The sequence below is a fragment of the Protopterus annectens genome, chromosome 6.part0 (genome assembly GCF_019279795.1).
Source record: "Protopterus annectens isolate FY-2018-M chromosome 6.part0, PAN1.0, whole genome shotgun sequence".
NCBI lineage: Eukaryota > Metazoa > Chordata > Ceratodontiformes > Protopteridae > Protopterus > Protopterus annectens.
In genome coordinates, this window is record NC_056737.1 from 269,486,151 (window position 1) to 269,507,367 (window position 21,217).

At 38.8% G+C, this 21,217-nt stretch overlaps 1 protein-coding gene across 1 annotated transcript in view; it reads right to left on the minus strand.

Annotated features, from left to right (window-relative positions):
* The window catches only part of FUT11 (fucosyltransferase 11), a 304,357-nt gene extending 285,355 nt beyond the window's left edge, over window positions 1–19,002 (minus strand). Inside the window, exon 1 of the mRNA XM_044074021.1 lies at window positions 18,041–19,002. Within this exon, the coding sequence (XP_043929956.1) occupies window positions 18,041–18,841 (801 nt within the window). The 5' untranslated portion in view covers window positions 18,842–19,002. The remainder of the gene's footprint in view (window positions 1–18,040) is intronic.
* Between the last annotated feature and the right edge of the window lie 2,215 nt (window positions 19,003–21,217).

Below are 21,217 nucleotides of genomic sequence, written 5' to 3' on the forward strand. Positions count from 1 at the left end.
CAACTGAAAATATAACTAGATTAAATATAAGCTGCAGGCAACGTGAAGTAAAGCCAGAAACAATAGACTACTTAAAACAACTAAAAGAAATGGGACATTTGGACTTGGGGACTGTGATTTCATGAGCATGTATATTTCCTTGATATGGAGCAGCTGAGGTTATCTGGGAACTTAGAAAACTTTGAGTTAATAGCAGCATTAGCCAATGCTACATATGGTGCTATTACAGATATCACAACAGAGAGGAAAGTTTTGCGGACAGTAGTGCGACAAAACAGGGTGGCCTTGGAGTACTTAGTGGTAGAGAAAGGGGATATATGCAGTATAATGGAATGCTGTACTTGTATTCCAGATAACGGCAAGTCTATTTAAATACATTTACAAGTTATACGAAAGGTGGGAGAAGTTATATGACACAGTTATGATGATTCTTAGCTTAAATGGTTAGGCATTTTGTTCACAGACTGGAAAGGAGCAATCATTACATTTTTTTTCTCTTCATATTATTTGCATTGTTTTTGGGTTCATGTTTTTTTTAATGTTAAGGTAGTAGTTAATGATGAAATGATTATGTTGAAAGTCCATATAACACGGACTTAAAAAGGAAGAATTGATATCAATGGCTTCCCCTACTCCATTTGTATTGTGTCAGCTCAGTTATATTTGCTATGTGTGGTTCTGAAAAATATAGTATAAATGAATAGGTAATTTTCCAGCACAAATGTTCAGCTGTAATTGCTTTGTATTGTCACAAGATCCTTGAAATGTTTTAGTTAATATACAATCTGATGTATTAAGTTTAGCCAATACTGAAATATATGAGATCAGCATAAAAACAATGCTTCCAGACTATAGGGTAGTAATAATTTAATGTATACCTAGGAGTAATTTTCCATGCTTCCTGTATGATTAGAAATATTGAAAGTTATTGTTGTTTTTGCCTAATTAAATGTACAAGAAATTACTTGCATTTTTCCAACAAACTGCTAAAAAAATAACTTTAGTGGAGTTCATTCACCAGTCAGACTTGCATCCCACTGGTGTCCTAACAAAAGGAAAGCCATGTCTAGCCAAGGACGGCAGTAAAAATAGCTGCTTGAATAGGCATGAGGTAAAAGGCTTACTGTGTCCTGCTGGAATCCAGATTCTGTTACATAACTCTGGGTTTACGTTGTCTGACAATATAAACAGTTAAAAAAGAATGACTTGGAGTTATTTTTTTATTAATACAGTTTAAAGTAAGTTATTAGTATCATTAGTTCTATTACTAACAATATATAAAGCATTTCTTCAGTCTTTTCTACAAAACAATGAAATGGAAAGCAATGCCACTTGTACTTTCATTTATGCCTTAAAACAGCAAGAATGACTATTTGCAGCTCTGATGTGATTTTCAAACTGGAAGACTGCTTTTTAATAAAGGTTTGATGTCACACTTGCTAAAAACAACTCTGCAAAGCATAGATATGCTCTGTTCTCAGTTCTTCATTACCACTCTTCAAGAAAAATCTTGATGAGTGGATGGGAAATAGGAAATACACCCCAGGGATCACTTCTGTGTCTCTGTTCGACAGTGGCACAGGAAAATAACTTTCTTGGGTGGCGTAAGCCAGGGAACCTTGTTGGCTAGGCTTACGTAGGGCCTTGGGCCGATAACCTAGTACCTACCTATGAACCTATTCATACCTATAGAAAAGTTATGGGACTTCTCATCAGTACCTTCTTTGAAAAAAAATGTGTGCAACAATGACTGTTATGTCTGATCAAAGAAGGGTAAGCAAATGCAGTACAGAAAATAACTAAAACATGCCTGCATTTTCACCTAGCAGTCCTGTGGATTGCTGCCAGGTTTTAAAGGACACCTGTACACAGATGATACTGCAGAAGCTAATGAAATTTGGAAGCCCAGGCAAAAAGTTTTTGATAAGGAAAACATTGCAAGGGGTCACGGACAACTTGGTCTTTAGCATATACTACTTTGAGTTCAAAAACAGACACATTTGGTTTGTACCTAAACATGACACCGATATTCTGCTTCCAAACATAAATAATGTGCTAGCAGTGCAATAAGGCTCAATGGGCTGACATCAGTGAACCACTTAAGCAACTCTGCAGTCCTGTAGAGTGGTGCAATTACTACACAGCTGAGGGGATATCATCCTCAACTAAAATGATAAGTGAATTAACGGAAGCACAGTATGTAGGTTTCCATCATAATGTAGTGAATTTAGTGGGTGTAACACCAAAATATGTTATTCAACATCCAGGATCCCCCCACCACAACCAAAAGAAAAATCACAGAGAAAATGTAGGCAGGAATAATTACAATTTGATTAAGAGAAATACTTCAGTTCTAGTGCTGCAATGACCAAAGTTACCTACTGCTTTGTGATTTGCATTAAATTTCAATTGAAATGCATGGAACGCCATGATTACACTCCAAAACTGGAAAAAGATACACCTGGCATTCACTACTGTAGTTCGAGACCTGACTAACAGTGCTTTCAGAGGTGTGTAATAATTGTTACACATAACCCTAAACAGTGTGACTGTTGGTGCAAGAGAAGGGAAGGGATGCTCCTTCAGTCTCCGAATACATCTTTCTTCCTATGTCCACTGAAGTTAGTCTGTAAATAACTTATTTAAATTAGGCCAGTATTTGAAAACTGTCCCTGAGATTTTCCTTACTTGCTATCTATGCAACAACACTTGCTCAGTGCTTTACTTGCTTTCAAATCCAGTAAAACATCATTCTCGAGGTGAATTTCTTGGCAGCCGTATCTCAAACACACAATAATGTGGCTACAATCAGAGACCCAGGCATAACCCTCTATGCTCATTACAATAACACAGATATTAATAGCATGTGATTAAGAGGTGGGTAGCATAGTGTTGCAGTGAGTAGCATTGTTGCCTCACAGCAAGAGGTTCTATGGTTTTGTTCCCATTGGGGTGCCTTCTCTATTGAATCTGTACATCCTCCTTGTGTTTGCATGGGTTCTCTACAGATATTCCAGTTCCCTACCACATCACAAAGACATGTGGTAGGTGGGCTAGTGATTAAACTGCCCATAGGTGTGTCTGGGGTACATTTGCGATACAAAAGAAAGGCCTGACAAGCTCTAAGGATGCAGGGCACTGTTCATGACGTTGCTATAAGAGAAATTCGGACGTGATTTTACAACAATGGATGGATTAATGGTGCACCACTACTGTCAATCAAATATTGAAGAGTTGCATCTACCAATCATGTGCTGTTGTAGGTGTGTAAAATGCGATAGGGTTATACTTTGGGCCTGTCATATTACACTTGTAAAACGGGTGAGGAAGCCTGACCAAACGGATTGCTAGTGAAATGTGTTCTATGCAAGGCATAAAACTAGTCGAAGACACCTACATCTCACTTTCAGAGCCTTCAAAAACATCAATAGCAGCTAATTTTTCTCTCACAACTAATGCTGATTTGCAATGGAAGAAGACTGTAGTAGACTTCCACATATTCACATATTTTGGCAGAAAAAAAAAACAAAATGCCTTCAAATAAATTAAAAAAAAATGAAAACAAAGGAGTCCAGAAATAACAACCTTTGCCATATCAACAGTTGGTGTAATTACCCCCACTAGAGCATGAAAACAAAATGTTTTTGAAGTCTTTTATTTTACACTGGATAATTCTACAAAATAGGTGTGTCTTGTTTGCATATGTTCTTCTGAATAGCAGAAATGAGTCATGCCTGCCCAGTGAAATCAGAACATTTTAAGCATACTTTTAAATAGAATTTCCCATCAGTTGATACAGGATTCCTAAACATAACCCTACAACAGTAACCCTAAATCTGTAACTGTAACCCTAATCAAAAGACAGTCTTCAAATAGCATAATTTGCAACTGCATTACTTTCATAAAGCAACATCCCATCCTGTAGGAGCAACCATGAGATACAACTCTGCCAGAACTTAAAATTTTGAGCTCAACTTTGAAAATACTGTCGATCATCACCACCTGAACTATGATACTGAATTTGTGCATATTGGATCCAAAACATGATTTATGAAGTGACTGTGAAATGTCATTTAAGGTAGAACTACGGAACAGCACAACAATTTTCCAGAAGTAGCCCCATAATAACTATCCTGAAAATGTCACACCAAAATTGAAATGCGCAGTTAAAAAGCAATAACCCTAAACTGTGGCTTCATGTGTTATGGTGATAAAGCCCCAACAACCTAGATTATACAAGATTGCTTAGTGGCACTGGAGCTGAAGCAGCCATGTAAGGGAGTGAGCAGACACCATTAGGTTTCACACTGGGTTGGGAATGGGGATGAAGGACAGTCCACGGTAGTGCTGTCATCGACAGGAAACTGCTGGTCTCTGCCAAGCTGTATCCTGTCAACTGCACAGGAGAGGTAAGGAATAGGTTAAACCACAAAACAGAAATGTCCCTCACAGCTCACTGTATGACAGCTGCGCCATGAACAGCTCTTGCTTTGATGACAGGAAACAAACAGCAAGTGCCGATGGCTAGATGGCCAGCAGGAAAAGAAAAAAAAAGTATAACACTATACAACAATTCATTAATTATAACAGGCAAATAACTATTTCACACTAACATATATGGTAACTGTTCTCAAAAACATTCCTTAGGATATGTACTAGAAAACCCTCCCAAAATCTGTCCTACAGACAATGAATCCACCCCTGCTAAATGACCCAGACTTATAAAAAAAACTGCTTTAATACATGTCAAGATTACACAGCCTTTATGAAACTGTAAATCAACCACAGATGGCAAAGCTGGGAGACCATGAACACGAAAATCAGCAGTGAACCAAACCAAAATAGCGTACAAATTTCTTTAATACACGCTTTCATCTCACGACTTCATCAGAATACATTTACTCTCACATACCTCATTCCTTAAATACACAACTAATTAAACAATTAACATACTTGTTAAAAAAATACTCGTTAAAAACAAATTTATTAAAAAGACAGTACTTAAATACCAAATAAATGGGACAATTTTCCTTGCTTATTGATGCCTAATTTTCTATATTTTAGAAAGCATTTAACATTAATGGCCTCATTTAAACCCGGAAATTTATCAGAATTTAATCTTACTTGCCATAATGTTTCTCTTTGTTCCAAATAATTTTTAAAATCACCAGCTCTATTGTCTGGTTCACATAATTCCAAAACAGAAAATACAAATTTCTTGAAACAAGGACACACCACAGAATGTTTATATAAAGCATTCTTGTCATCCTTACACTTTATACTATATAAATGTTCTTTAATATGAGTGCTTAAACTTCGTGTGGTCATTCCCACATAAAACGCTGGACATGCTGTACACATGCCAACGTACACCACCCCACAAGAATTACAGTTTGCAAAGCCTGGTACCTCAAGAATTCTTTCACTATTCACTATGGAAATACTGGAACCTACAGAAATATATCGGCATATTCTGCAATCCTGACAACAAAACATGCCTTTCCTATCAACATTAAATTTCTTAGATTCACATTTATTGTATTCTAAAATTCTCTTAAAATTATTAGTATTCCTAAATACAAAACAAGGCTTATCCCCCAATACTCGTGTGATATCATAATTACCTTGAATAATTCTCCAATTTTTTGTAAGTACCGATGCTATCATGTCCATATCCCCACTCATATCAAATGAACATATCACCTCAGTATTAGATCCATCTGTTTTTGAATGCTTCATTATATTATCATTACTAGGATCATTTAAAATGGCTGGAAAATGAGACTGATGTTTATTAAAAATTTCATTACCACTAGTTATTAAAGCATTTTCATCATAACCTCTGTCCAAAAACAAAGAGGCTATAAAATGAAATTCCTTAATTAGATCCTCAATCCTACTGGTCATACGGCTTGCTCATATATTGGCCCCTCGGTATATTCTTAATTACATGTCTCGGATGATTACTATTATGATGTAAATATCCATTAGCAAAAGTATTTTTCCTATGAATTTTACTGTGAAACCTGTTTTCATTGAGGTCCCACCATAAACAAATATCCAAAAAATTCACCATCAGCCCAACATCACCTTTTGTAAATTTCAAAAAATCTGAACACCCATTAATTTTAGATATAAATGCCTGAACAGTGGTGTTATCTCCCTCCATTATAAAAATTAAATCGTCGATGAATCTACAGATTATACATTACAGATCATACAGATATTATTTTCACTTTGGATGTAATATCGTTGTATACATGTATTCCACATGTTGATGGAATTGAAGCAGTACGTAGTTATCTATCTAGGAGAAAATTATTTTCTAATGGCATCATTTCAACCATTTGTGGATTTTTAGAAGTTGTATGGGAAAACAACTTCTTTATGTTTAATAATCAGTATTATAGACAGAAAAGGGGAATTGCTATGGGGTCCTCAGCTGCCCCTGCATTTGCAAACGTAGTAATGGCATGGTGGGAGTTAGAAATATTAACAGTGTTGAGAGAACAATTTCATATTGATTTCTTTTGTAGATTCATCGACGATTTAATTTTTATAATGGAGGGAGATAACACCACTGTTCAGGCATTTATATCTAAAATTAATGGGTGTTCAGATTTTTTGAAATTTACAAAAGGTGATGTTGGGCTGATGGTGAATTTTTTGGATATTTGTTTATGGTGGGACCTCAATGAAAACAGGTTTCACAGTAAAATTCATAGGAAACATACTTTTACTAATGGATATTTACATAATAATAGTAATCATCCGAGACATGTAATTAAGAATATACTGAGGGGCCAATATACAAGAGCAAGCCGTATGACCAGTAGGATTGAGGATCTAATTAAGGAATTTCATTTTATAGCCTCTTTGTTTTTGGACAGAGGTTATGATGAAAATGCTTTAATAACTAGTGGTAATGAAATTTTTAATAAACATCAGTCTCATTTTCCAGCCATTTTAAATGATCCTAGTAATGATAATATAATGAAGCATTCAAAAACAGATGGATCGAATACTGAGGTGATATGTTCATTTGATATGAGTGGGGATATGGACATGATAGCATCGGTACTTACAAAAAATTGGAGAATTGTTCAAGGTAATTATGATATCACACGAGTATTGGGGGATAAGCCTTGTTTTGTATTTAGGAATACTAATAATTTTAAGAGAATTTTAGAATACAATAAATAGGTTCATAGGTTTATACTAGGCTATCTGCCCTAAGGCATTTATAAGCCTAGCCCAAATTTTTGTGGCTTACGCCACCCCTTACATGAAAAAATACTGCGCCCATTAGTTTGTTGTGCCTCTGTCCAGCAGTGACACAGAGATGATTCCCGGGGTAAACCTACGATCTCCCATCCACAGGTCTAGATTTCTCTTGAACAGAATCAGCGAGGTGCTCTGCCTCACATGGACCGGGATTTTATTCCACAGCATAGGGAGTCTCTGAGTGATAAATCTATCCCTCCAGCACATCCTATTTATATCCGTGCTAAGGTTTAAGTCGCTTGCTCTAGTGGTTTTGGTGGATTTGGATTTTTTGAGGTGGAGCATGTCCATTAATTCCGGGTTGGACATGGCCTTGTATGTCAGGCACATGTCACCTCTGAGCAGACGGTATGCGACTGAATAGAGCTGGAGTTTCTTCAATCTGGCAGCATATGACAGATTTTGGAGTCCCTTTATCCTTTTGGTGAGGAACTTTTGGGGTCTCTCCAATTGCTGCAGATGTCGGGTGAGATACATCCCGAATGGGGCATTGTACTCGATCATTGGTCTGATAAGTGAAGAGTACAGGGGAACAATAACCTCACTAGATCTGGATGTGAATCCCTTCATGATCAGGTGGGCAATGTAGAAGGTCTTTCTAACCACTTTAGCAATGTGAGTGTCAAAGAAAGGCCACTGTCAACCTGGGTCCCCAGGTCCCTGATAACCTCTTCTGTGCTTAGTGGATTGCCACCTATATGGTAGCTTGGGGTTACCTTGTTTTTCACGAAGGGTATGACTATACATTTTTGGCGTTTAACTTCAGGCCATGGCTCTGGCACCAGCTATCTGTTTCCGTGAGTCCCTTCTGAAGGATATCCGTGTCTGATGCACTTTCCACTATGGCGCCCAGTTTGCAGTCGTCTGCAAACTTTGTCAGCCAAAGTCCTCCTATGTTGGCCTGTACTTCTGAGAAGTAGATGCCAAACAATAGGGGGCCAAGGACCGAGCCCTGTGGGACACCACTTGTGACCGGCTTGGAGTCTGACACAGCGCCAGCAACTCTAACCCTGTGGGTTCTGTCCTTAAGCCAGTTTGCAACCCATCTTGTGGCATATGGGTTTACATTTAAGCTGGTAAGTTTTTCTACAATACTCGAGTGGGGTATTGTGTCGAAAGCCTTTGCAAGGTCAAGGTAGGCTGTATGGACTGCCTTTCCCTCATCAATGGCCTTGGTGACTGTTTCGAAGAAGTCAACCAAGTTCAAAAGGCATGATCTTCCCTTGACAAAGCCAAACTGGGTCAGGTCCAATGTCTGCAAGTCCCCTATATCTTTGTTTATGAGCTCCATTATGATCCTCTCCATAGCTTTGCAGACTAGACTTGTTAAGCTTATGGGCGGTAATTACCAGGGTCCGTGAGGCCACCTTTGTGGAGTGGGACAACAGTTGCCGTACGCCACTCCTTGGGCACGTATCCTGTGGTAAGGCTGAGATTACACAGCTGCCTTATGTGCGGGTTTAATTCCTCATTTAGCTCGTGTAGCACACAGCCGGGGACACCATCCGGTCCCATTGATGCTGTGTTTTTAGCTTTAGAGAGAGCAGCTTTCACCTCCGCATTTGAGATGTCCGGGAGGCTACACTCGGCTGGGATAGTTATCTCTCCTTTAGGGGGGGGGAGGGGGGTGAAGTTTGCACTGAACCTGTCTGCCAGTATGTTGGCAATGTCTGTGGGTTCAGTGATTTTTGTATCATTTTGGACTAATTCTGAGCATATCTGGGAGTTTCCACCCAGGTTCCTAACATAGCTGAAAAAGGCCTTATGATTGTCCTTTGAATCCATGGCAATTTTTCTCTCAAAATTGGCCTTAGTTGATTTTATGAGTGCTCGTATTTTTTTACTAATAATGATCAGGGTGACTTCCCTTTTATGGATTTTGTTCTATCATGTAATAGCTTTCTCCTCTTATTGTAAAGTTTGTTAATGGCTGGGGTCCACCAGACTGGACGTTTGCCCTTTGTGGAAAGAGTCTTGGTTTTATTTGGGAGTGCCTGATCCATGCAGTCCTGGAGGTGTTCATAGAAGGCATTTGTAAGGGCTTCCGCAGCTTGGGTTGTGGTTTCCACTGGCTCAGGGGCCTTGAAGGATACCACACCAGTCTTGAGTAGTGTGAAGTTTGCTTTAGAGAAGTTCTTCACTATGGTCTTTTTGTTTGGGGTGGGGCGGGATGTGGATTTCCAGAGATTAGTTTATGATCAGATCTCACCAATGAGGGATATACTTCGGTGTGGAGCATTTTGTCCCCATGTTTGTGACAATGAGATCTAGTATATTTTCTCCTCTCGTGGGAACAGTGACTAGCTGTTCCATGGCATTTGAATTTATGAACTCCAGGAACCGTTGGGCTAGAAAGTTAGGGCTTGAGTAATGTTCCCAGTCTATATTCGGGTAGTTGAAGTCACCCAATATGATGGTGTTTGGAGATACATTTATACCCTCCAGTGTCTTCAGGAAGGCTGTGTGGGGTTCCTGAGTTTGATAGGGTGGCCTGTAGCATGCTACAATTTGTAGAGCAGTTTTGCCTATGGTTAGTTGCACCTGGATGGTTTCCGAGCTTATGCGTTGCCACCAACCTGGAGGTGTGGGTATCCTTTATGAATATGGATACACCCCCTCCTTTTGTGGCGTGGTCCGGGTTTTGGGGCTGGAACGCATGATATGAGGTAAAACCTAATAGTGCCGGGGTGCTCTCAGGAGCCTTGAACCAGATTTCAGTTACAGCACAGACATCGATGTTCTCCATACTGAGAAGAGCCTCGAGTGCGTGCATTTTGAGATTTAGACTTCTGGCATTGAGCAGCATTACCCTCAGTTTCTTCCCATTTTTTGTTTTCTAGGGTGGTAGGTTTAGAATTTGAGCCTTGCCTAAAAAGGCACTATGGGGGTGGCAAGAGCCTTAGCCAATATCCGGAATCCCAGGGGTGACAGGTGCAAGCCGTCCCTTGCGAAGCAGCGTGGCTTGTCAAGCATGTCATCCCAGGCAGACAGACACTGGATCCCCTTTGAATGACACCAGACATTAAGCCAATTGTTAAAGCTGATCATCTTGTCTCTATATTGTGGCATCATTCTTGGTGAAGGAAGGATACTGCTCAGGGTTAGGGTCATACCTGCCTGGGCTACATAATCAGAGAGCTCCTCTATGTCTCTTTTCATGTAGTCCAGGGAGGTACGTCTCAGGTCGTTCACACCAGCATGGACAATGACTGTGTCATATTTGTACTTGCCGTGGAGTGACCCGAGTGCTTGTGTTATGTGGCGGATTCTAGCGCCCGATAGGCAGCTTACTGTGACCCTCTCCTTGTTCAGCCTGGTGAGTGGGACGTCAGTGTGTCTGACTATGGAGTCACCTATGACAAGTATGTTTGGTGTTGTATTTGGCCTTAAGGGCTGTGACTGCTTTGCACACTGCTTTTGTGGTTTATGTGTTGCTTGTGGGGTGTCTTGAGGTAGCAGTTGTTTGGGTGTCTGCTTTGGAGGCCTCTGCTGTTTAGGTATATTTTTACTCAGAGCCTCCGAGTATGTCTTTGTGTGTTTATGTGTTTGATTCAGTGGAGTGGTAGCATTATGTGAGGCTAGTTTTGTGGTGTGTGTAGTTGCCTTCTCCTCCTGTCTGGTCTTGCCAGTCCTGAGTTGAGAGAGCTCAGCCTCCAGTTTGGCTAAATAGCTGCATCTCTCGCAAGTATTTGTGTTATGTGGGAGGAGGAGAGGGTTGTCTGTGTACATGAGGCAGTTATAAAATTGCCTCAAGATTCCCAGATTCACCAGCTGGACCGGAGAGAAGATTGACAACTGACCTTTGGACATGCTAGAATAATATTGGGAATTCCTTAATTGAAAACAAGGGCCAGTGGGGAGTGAGGGTGTAGTGCTTTTAATTTTTAGTGCTGACTTATATAATTGCTTTAGTGAGCAAGTGCCAGGTAACTTGAGTGCAATGTGTTACAAGTAACTAAATGCAAAACGACAAACAGTAACTTTCTTTCAAGTGAAACAAGGAAATAAGTACAGTAAGCAATGCAGATATCACTAGTGATCCACAGAAGCGCTGAGAAGTTGCGTATTAGGTGGAATTAGCTTCCAGGGAAATAACAAGCAAACAAACAACAAGCATATAAACAAAGCTAGATTCAGCAGGCCTGGATCTAGTCTATGCTAGAGCAAACAAGGTGAACCAATTTCAGTAAGATACAGTTCAAATATTCAGGCACTATAAACCTTTAACCAGAAATTCCCAGCTCAGAAGGGCAGAGTCCAGCCTCTTCTCCCACAAGAGTGCAGACCACGAACCTTCTTAATGTAAAATAACTGGCCTGAAGCCCAAGTGCCTAAACCAGAACTAATACACTTGGACACTGGGCTCTCAATCAGCAGTTCCCAACTTAGAAGGATGAAAGCTAACTGTCCTGCCACCACAGTGCTTGCCACAAACCTTCCTAATGTAAAACTGGTCTGAAGCCCAAGTGCTTAATCCAAAAGACTTGAATGATAGCTACACTTTAATCAAGTTACAACCAAGCAGTAATAAATACCATTGAATACTTTAGAGAATGTCTGAATTAGTGCTCAAGTTACACAAACAAAGCTAGATCCAGCAGGCCCAAATCCAGTCTATGCCACAGCAAACAAGGCGCACCAACTTCAGTAAGAAACAGTTCAGATATGCATGCACTATAAGCCTTTAACCAGAAATTCCCAGCTCAGAAGGGCAGAGTCCAGCCTCTCCTCCCACAAGAGTGCAGACCAAGAACCCTCTTAATGTAAAATAACTGGCTTGAAAGCCCAAGTGCTTAAACCAGAATTAATACACTTTTAGAATAACAGACACTGAGCCCTCAATCAGCAGTTCTCAACCTAGAAGGATGTAAGCTACCTGTTCTGCCACAACAGTGCAGACCACAAACCCTCTCAGTGCAAAACAACTAACTGGTCCGAAGCCCAAGTGTTTAAACCAAAAGGCTTAGAATGAGTTACACCAAGCAGTAATAAATACAATTGAGCATTTTAAGATGATGCAAAAGTAAAAAGAAGTAGGTAAAAACACAAGTACAGTAAAAGCAGATGAAAATTTTTTTTTTTTTTTTTTTCTGAACAAGTGCTGAGATCAAAGAAACAGATTTGAGTGCTGAAACTAGAAAACTGGCTAGGTATAAGAAAAAAACAAGCTAGAAGGCTTCCCTCAAACACAGAAGGGCTTGGGGGCTCAGAAGCCTACAAATAGTCTGTACCACTTAACAAGAAAGGCAGGAAATAAGCTTAATTTTTTTTTTTTCTATTTCCCAGATGCTCTCTTTGTACACAGTAGGAGTGCCTGAAATCAGAATATGATCTCACTGCACTCAGTTGAGTGAGCAAATGAGATGGGCCCAGAGGCAGGCTGAAGGGCGGGCAGTTTCAATGCCACTAAGATTAACACCAAAACAAAAACAGGGCGGGTGGGTGGGAATAACTGAAGAGCAGAATACCTTCAGATAAAAATTCCTTCAACACTCAAATTAAATACTGTATTTAAAAAAAAAAAGAGCAGATAAAGGTACTTAAATTCTCTTATACGTCCAGTTGAATATAACCAAGTTCTTAGCTGGCCAAGCTGAAGATTTAAAGCAGGAATTATTTCACATGCACCAGTTTAAATATGCAAGGACAGGAAATCAAAGAATGTGGCTACCCCCACACCTGTAATTACTAGCAAATAACAAAATTCAGCCAACACTAGCTTCAGTTCAAGTTACTGAAGAGCAGAATAACTTCAGATAAAAATTCCTTCAACACTCAAATTAAATACTGTATTTTAAAAAAAAAAAAAGAGCAGATAAAGGTACTTAAATTCTCTTATACGTCCAGTTGAATATAACCAAGTTCTTAGCTGGCCAAGCTGAAGATTTAAAGCAGGAATTATTTCACATGCACCAGTTTAAATATGCAAGGACAGGAAATCAAAGAATGTGGCTACCCCCACACCTGTAATTACTAGCAAATAACAAAATTCAGCCAACACTAGCTTCAGTTCAAGTTACTGAAGAGCAGAATAACTTCAGATAAAAATTCCTTCAACACTCAAATTAAATACTGTATTTAAAAAAAAAAGAAGAGCAGATAAAGGTAGTTAAATTCTCTTATACGTCCAGTTGAATATAACCAAGTTCTTAGCTGGCCAAGCTGAAGTTTTAAAGCAGGAATTATTTCACATGCACCAGTTTAAATATGCAAGGACAGGAAATCAAAGAATGTGGCTACCCCCACACCTGTAATTACTAGCAAATAACAAAATTCAGCCAACACTAGCTTCAGTTCAAGTTACTGAAGAGCAGAATAACTTCAGATAAAAATTCCTTCAACACTCAAATTAAATACTGTATTTTTTTAAAAAAAGAGCAGATAAAGGTACTTAAATTCTCTTATACGTCCAGTTGAATATAACCAAGTTCTTAGCTGGCCAAGCTGAAGTTTTAAAGCAAGAATTATTTCACATGCACCAGTTTAAATATGCAAGGACAGGAAATCAAAGAATGTGGCTACCCCCACACCTGTAATTACTAGCAAATAACAAAATTCAGCCAACACTAGCTTCAGTTCAAGTTACTGAAGAGCAGAATAACTTCAGATAAAAATTCCTTCAACACTCAAATTAAATACTGTATTTTTAAAAAAAAAGAGCAGATAAAGGTACTTAAATTCTCTTATGGTCCAGTTGAATATAACCAAGTTCTTAGCTGGCCAAGCTGAAGTTTTAAAGCAGGAATTATTTCACATGCACCAGTTTAAATATGCAAGGACAGGAAATCAAAGAATGTGGCTACCCCACACCTGTAATTACTAGCAAATAACAAAATTCAGCCAACACTAGCTTCAGTTCAAGTTACTGAAGAGCAGAATAACTTCAGATAAAAATTCCTTCAACACTCAAATTAAATACTGTATTTTTTTAAAAAAAGAGCAGATAAAGGTACTTAAATTCTCTTATCGTCCAGTTGAATATAACCAAGTTCTTAGCTGGCCAAGCTGAAGTTTTAAAGCAGGAATTATTTCACATGCACCAGTTTAAATATGCAAGGACAGGAAATCAAAGAATGTGGCTACCCCCACACCTGTAATTACTAGCAAATAACAAAATTCAGCCAACACTAGCTTCAGTTCAAGTTACTGAAGAGCAGAATAACTTCAGATAAAAATTCCTTCAACACTCAAATTAAATACTGTATTTTTTTAAAAAAAAGAGCAGATAAAGGTACTTAAATTCTCTTATACGTCCAGTTGAATATAACCAAGTTCTTAGCTGGCCAAGCTGAAGTTTTAAAGCAGGAATTATTTCACATGCACCAGTTTAAATATGCAAGGACAGGAAATCAAAGAATGTGGCTACCCCCACACCTGTAATTACTAGCAAATAACAAAATTCAGCCAACACTAGCATCAGTTCAAGTTACTGAAGAGCAGAATAACTTCAGATAAAAATTCCTTCAACACTCAAATTAAATACTGTATTTTTTAAAAAAAAAAGAGCAGATAAAGGTACTTAAATTCTCTTATACGTCCAGTTGAATATAACCAAGTTCTTAGCTGGCCAAGCTGAAGTTTTAAAGCAGGAATTATTTCACATGCACCAGTTTAAATATGCAAGGACAGGAAATCAAAGAATGTGGCTACCCCACACCTGTAATTACTAGCAAATAACAAAATTCAGCCAACACTAGCTTCAGTTCAAGTTACTGAAGAGCAGAATAACTTCAGATAAAAATTCCTTCAACACTCAAATTAAATACTGTATTTTTAAAAAAAGAGCAGATAAAGGTACTTAAATTCTCTTATACGTCCAGTTGAATATAACCAAGTTCTTAGCTGGCCAAGTTGAAGTTTTAAAGCAGGAATTATTTCACATGCACCAGTTTAAATATGCAAGGACAGGAAATCAAAGAATGTGGCTACCCCCACACCTGTAATTACTAGCAAATAACAAAATTCAGCCAACACTAGCTTCAGTTCAAGTTACTGAAGAGCAGAATAACTTCAGATAAAAATTCCTTCAACACTCAAATTAAATACTGTATTTTTAAAAAAAAAAGAGCAGATAAAGGTACTTAAATTCTCTTATCAGTCCAGTTGAATATAACCAAGTTCTTAGCTGGCCAAGCTGAAGTTTTAAAGCAGGAATTATTTCACATGCACCAGTTTAAATATGCAAGGACAGGAAATCAAAGAATGTGGCTACCCCCACACCTGTAATTACTAGCAAATAACAAAATTCAGCCAACACTAGCTTCAGTTCAAGTTACTGAAGAGCAGAATAACTTCAGATAAAAATTCCTTCAACACTCAAATTAAATACTGTATTTTTAAAAAAAAAAGAGCAGATAAAGGTACTTAAATTCTCTTATACGTCCAGTTGAATATAACCAAGTTCTTAGCTGGCCAAGCTGAAGTTTTAAAGCAGGAATTATTTCACATGCACCAGTTTAAATATGCAAGGACAGGAAATCAAAGAATGTGGCTACCCCCACACCTGTAATTACTAGCAAATAACAAAATTCAGCCAACACTAGCTTCAGTTCAAGTTACTGAAGAGCAGAATAACTTCAGATAAAAATTCCTTCAACACTCAAATTAAATACTGTATTTTTTTTAAAAAAAAGAGCAGATAAAGGTACTTAAAGAAATTTAATGTTGATAGGAAAGGCATGTTTTGTTGTCAGGATTGCAGAATATGCCGATATATTTCTGTAGGTTCCAGTATTTCCATAGTGAATAGTGAAAGAATTCTTGAGGTACCAGGCTTTGCAAACTGTAATTCTTGTGGGGTGGTGTACGTTGGCATGTGTACAGCATGTCCAGCGTTTTATGTGGGAATGACCACACGAAGTTTAAGCACTCGTATTAAAGAACATTTATATAGTATAAAGTGTAAGGATGACAAGAATGCTTTATATAAACATTCTGTGGTGTGTCCTTGTTTCAAGAAATTTATATTTTCTGTTTTGGAATTATGTGAACCAGACAATAGAGCTGGTGATTTTAAAAATTATTTGGAACAAAGAGAAACATTATGGCAAGTAAGATTAAATTCTGATAAATTTCCGGGTTTAAATGAGGCCATTAATGTTAAATGCTTTCTAAAATATAGAAAATTAGGCATCAATAAGCAAGGAAAATTGTCCCATTTATTTGGTATTTAAGTACTGTCTTTTTAATAAATTTGTTTTTAACGAGTATTTTTTTAACAAGTATGTTAATTGTTTAATTAGTTGTGTATTTAAGGAATGAGGTATGTGAGAGTAAATGTATTCTGATGAAGTCGTGAGATGAAAGCGTGTATTAAAGAAATTTGTACGCTATTTTGGTTTGGTTCACTGCTGATTTTCGTGTTCGTGGTCTTCCAGCTTTGCCATCTGTGGTTGATTTATTGGTTCCTGGCTCTTATTTTGTGTTTATCTTTATGAAACTGTATTCAGGCAATGCACAGTCATATGGGAATAAAGTATTCAAACAATGATTATTAGTACAAAAGATTGCACGGCCTTAGAAATAGGGCATTCATTTTTTTTTTTTAAGATGTGCAACCTGCGAGTTACTATACATAAGTAAGAGAGCGCAAGAGGGCAAACTTAACTGCACAAAAAAAAAAATCATTTTTTTGAAACTTAACAGGTTGTGGCTTTCCAAGAGAATCTGTATAACGGACATCATTGTGTCAGTCTATAGTTCCTGTATATCTGTCATGGAGTCCTTACCCAAAGATATGCAAAACATTCCTAGGAGTCACTCTGGTAATCACTTGCCAAATACACAGCAAAACATTTAATTATTACACAATTGCAAAATTCAAATTGAAAAAAGGCAGATGCCTATTTTATAAATGCAATGAGAGGAGAAACAGAAGATTAGAATTCCCCCTTTATCCCTTTCCCCAAAATTACTCCAGACAAGGAGGACAGTTATAATAGTGTGTGTGTGTGGGGGGGGGGGGGTTGTGCTGGCTCCCAACCTCCAAGATGACTTGACAGAATCATTTGGAAAACACAGAAGCTAACTTAAGACACTGTTTGGAGGCTCCTAACCCTCACAATAACCAAATAAGGCACATAGGATGAGCATGAAGCAGATTACTACAGCATGGCCAGGGACTTGCTCTTGCCACATAGCCATGCCATAACAGATGCACCATGTATACCCCTCTAATGTTTGCTGCATAATAGAACAAGTATACCATCGCCAGTGGGTCCTTAACCGCAGTTTTCAAGTTTCGTCTATAATATGTGTCTATCCACTCACCCATTTATTGTACTAAACCACATGAGCTTGTTGCAACATATAAAAGACACTTCCGGGGAAAGCCAAAATGATGTGCAGAAACTACAAAAGTATGCACAAAAGGAGAAAGAAACGCTTCAGAAATAATTATAGGTCGCGCTAAGTGAGATTAAAGAGTAAAGAATTTTCTTTTTATGTTTTTATTAATTTTATAATGGCGTAAATAATTTTCTAATAAGAGAAATAACAGAAAAAAACACTCTGCAGCCAATATCCTACGATCACTGTAGTAGTAAACAAGTTTATTTAAAACATACAAAGTCACGAACCACAAATCCACAACAGCACTCCAATGTCAAGCGCTTTCGTCAATAAGAAAAAAATAAGAAAGAAGCATCATTTGGATGCTAATAAAGTGCAGATTTATTCGACTGCATATAATTCAGCAACTGACGTGTACTAGCACCCTCACATCAAATTCCCCAATGAAAGAGAAAACAGAATGTACCTGTATATACTTCATAAACTCCTTAACATAACGGTCCCTGTCCGACGGCACATCACAGTGTGACTGCAAATACAACACTGCAGCATAACCTTCTCTTCGCCAGCGATTCTTTTCTGCAAGAGGCACAGGTAGCTTTAACAAGTACTGCAGAGTAGGCAACCACTGTAAAGACAGTGGATAGTCAGATTCCCTTCGGAAAGTTGCCGTGTAATTAAACAGACTAATACCAACCCTGTGAGAAAGAATATAGTTATTCATAGGGGACTCCTCATGGAATAATGCCCAGCTTTGGTGGGGCAACCTGGGTAACGGAGCTTCATAAGCTCTAAAGTCAGTGCCATAAAAAATTATAGCTGTTGTCCTCCGGTGCAGTTTTACTTTCTTATTTGTGGTGGTCATGCAAGAGCTTGTTGGACAATCAATCCGTTCTGTATCATGGGGAAAGTGAGGGAAAAGTTCAGCATTCCACCAGAGTAGAATGGGCAATTCCCGATTTAAACGAGAGTCGTTATTACCAGGGCCCTGATAAGACGGAACAACTCTAACGTCCATGCCCGAAAAAGTGTTGAGGGGCTCAAATGCTTGTTCCCCTTCTGTACCTCTGAGATGGCCAAGCACCATGGCTAACTGTGCCCAGAAAAAAAACAAAAAACATATGGCCAACTCGGCACCTTTTCCTCCCCCTCGCCTGGGGGCGCTAATGCCCCAAAAAGCGGATGGGTTTCCTCGTTGCAGCGAAAGAGCTTTCAGTAGTTTTGGAAAGTTATACCAAAATTTCCGTGTAGGTCCAGTCAGATTCATTTTCACATGCAAACAAATCTCTACAATCAATGTCAAGCTAATTCGTAACTCTTTTTTTGCCGATGGGTACTACTTTAATCCTTTCGTCGTAAAAAGCTCTTTAAATGCTGTCACCCTACTGAACTATTTCCTTATAGAGAACGTTCTTTTTCTTTTATTGCTATTTGCTAAGTCTTACGGACGGAAAAACGAATGGGACTGGATCTCACTGCGTCACGTACAGCAACAGAAAAAGGGGCGGAGTTATTTGTAAATAACAGCATTTCAGATATGATGGTACTTAAAACACACGTAAATGTAGGAAAGTTTACAACAAAACCCATACCTCACAACGTTCCTCATCATTTGGAGTCTTAAAACATTCATTAAAGGATCTGTCACATTCAGCGTTAGCAATTTTTAACTTATATCCATAGTAAATAGAAATGAGTCATACTAAATCAGTAAAAAAAAGTATTGTAGAATTAAAAATGGCACATTTCAACCATCCTATTAAGTCTTCCTGCTTTTCCTAGTTAGGGGTTGCCACAGCGGAGCTCCGGTCCGCTAATGATTGGCAATGGCTTTTTACGGTGCGGAGTTGCCAGCCTGACGCCCAACCTTCAAATAAGGCACATCCATTCATGCACGCACCTACTTGCATATCTTTAAACGCCACTCAGCCACAGGGAGGACATGCAGACGCCACACAGAAGGTGCTCCAGCCGAGAATCGAACAGGAGAACCTCTTGCTGTGAGGCGACAATGCTAACCGTTGCACCACCATGGTGGATTTCAACCATCTTATGAGCTTTCTAAATTAATTTGTTAGTAAGCTGTTAGTCATAGGTCTCAACCTCTTAAGAGGCCAATGTGGAACACAGACCATGTGTGACAAATGGTCAAAATGTGGAACACCCTATTTAAGCACAGCACGAAACGTGCCATAGCCATGGATCATGGTAGATACTTGCATTTCGCATTCACCACTTTAGACGTGTTCTACCCCTGTCCTACTGCCAGGTCTGGGCCTGGCAAAGGTGCCTAAAAAGGTACTTAAAACCAGGGCCCTGTACTTTCGACAAGAATGTGCCATTTAAGACATCACGTCTTAGAACAGTTAAGACCAAAATAATGCAAGATCTCACATCTTTAACCATGAAAAATAAAAACACACTAAGCAGAAGCACGCATAAATATACCAGCATTTGTAAACCATCACATTCATGCCAGTATCACTACAGCATTGTGTACTTTGGAACAGATTTTTTTCCCATTAGTGTACTATTTGGATTTTAAGGTAGGGTCCCTACCTCAACATCCAAATGGCAAAAAATCTGATCCAAAGTACACAAAGGTTGTACTGATACTGGCATGAATGTGCTTAGTTTCCAGTTGTGGAAACACTACTGGAAAAATGCCACTGAGTAAAGAAAGCAGAGAAGAATGAAGGACAAAAACAGACTTGACAAAATTACTGCTATAAACCTGAGTAATCTCAGTTCAAAACAAATGTTCATCTCTAGAACAATACATGTTACTTGAACACTATTCAACACAGAATAAACTTTGCAAAGGTTGCATTGATTTTATTCATATGTTGGTACTAGGCTATCAGCCCTAGGGCCTATACAAGCCTAGCCATAACAATTCCCTGGCTATTTCTTCCCACACTATTTACTTCCCTGGACTCCTGTCTAGCAGGGCGACTGACGTGATCCCTGCGGTGAATTTCCTTTCTCCCATCCAATCGTCAAGGTTCCTTTTGAAGAGGACCAAAGAGGCACTCTGCTTGACATGTATGGGCAATCTATTCCAGAGTCTGGGGAGTCTCTGGGTCAGGAACCTGTCCCTCCTGCATGTTTTGTTTATTGTGATGACAAGGTTTAGATCCCTGGAGTGTGTTGCTCTGAGGGATTGGGATTTCTTTAAGTGTAGTATGTTCAACAGCCCTGGGTTTGACATGGCCTTGTATGTTAAGCAGAGATCGCCTCTGAGTAGACGATATGCGACAGAGTATAGCTGGAGTTTTTTAAGGCGGTCAGCGTAGGGAATCTGCTTTAGGCCTGTGATTCTTTTAGTGAAGTATTTCTGCGGCATTTCCAGTTGTTGCAGATGTCTTGAGAGGTACATACCAAACGGGGCATTGTATTCTATAATGGGTCTAATGAGGGATGAGTACAGTGGGACAATGACCTCCTTTTTTCTGGATGAAAAGCCCTTAGTGATGAGGTGTGCCACATAGAAGGATTTCCTGATTGTTGTGGCAATGTGGTTATCGAAGGTGAGACCACTGTCCACCTGTGTCCCTAAGTCTATCACACTTTCGGTGTTTAGTGTACTGCCACCTATATAGTAATTCATGGATACATGTTTTTTCCTAAAGGGGATAACTAT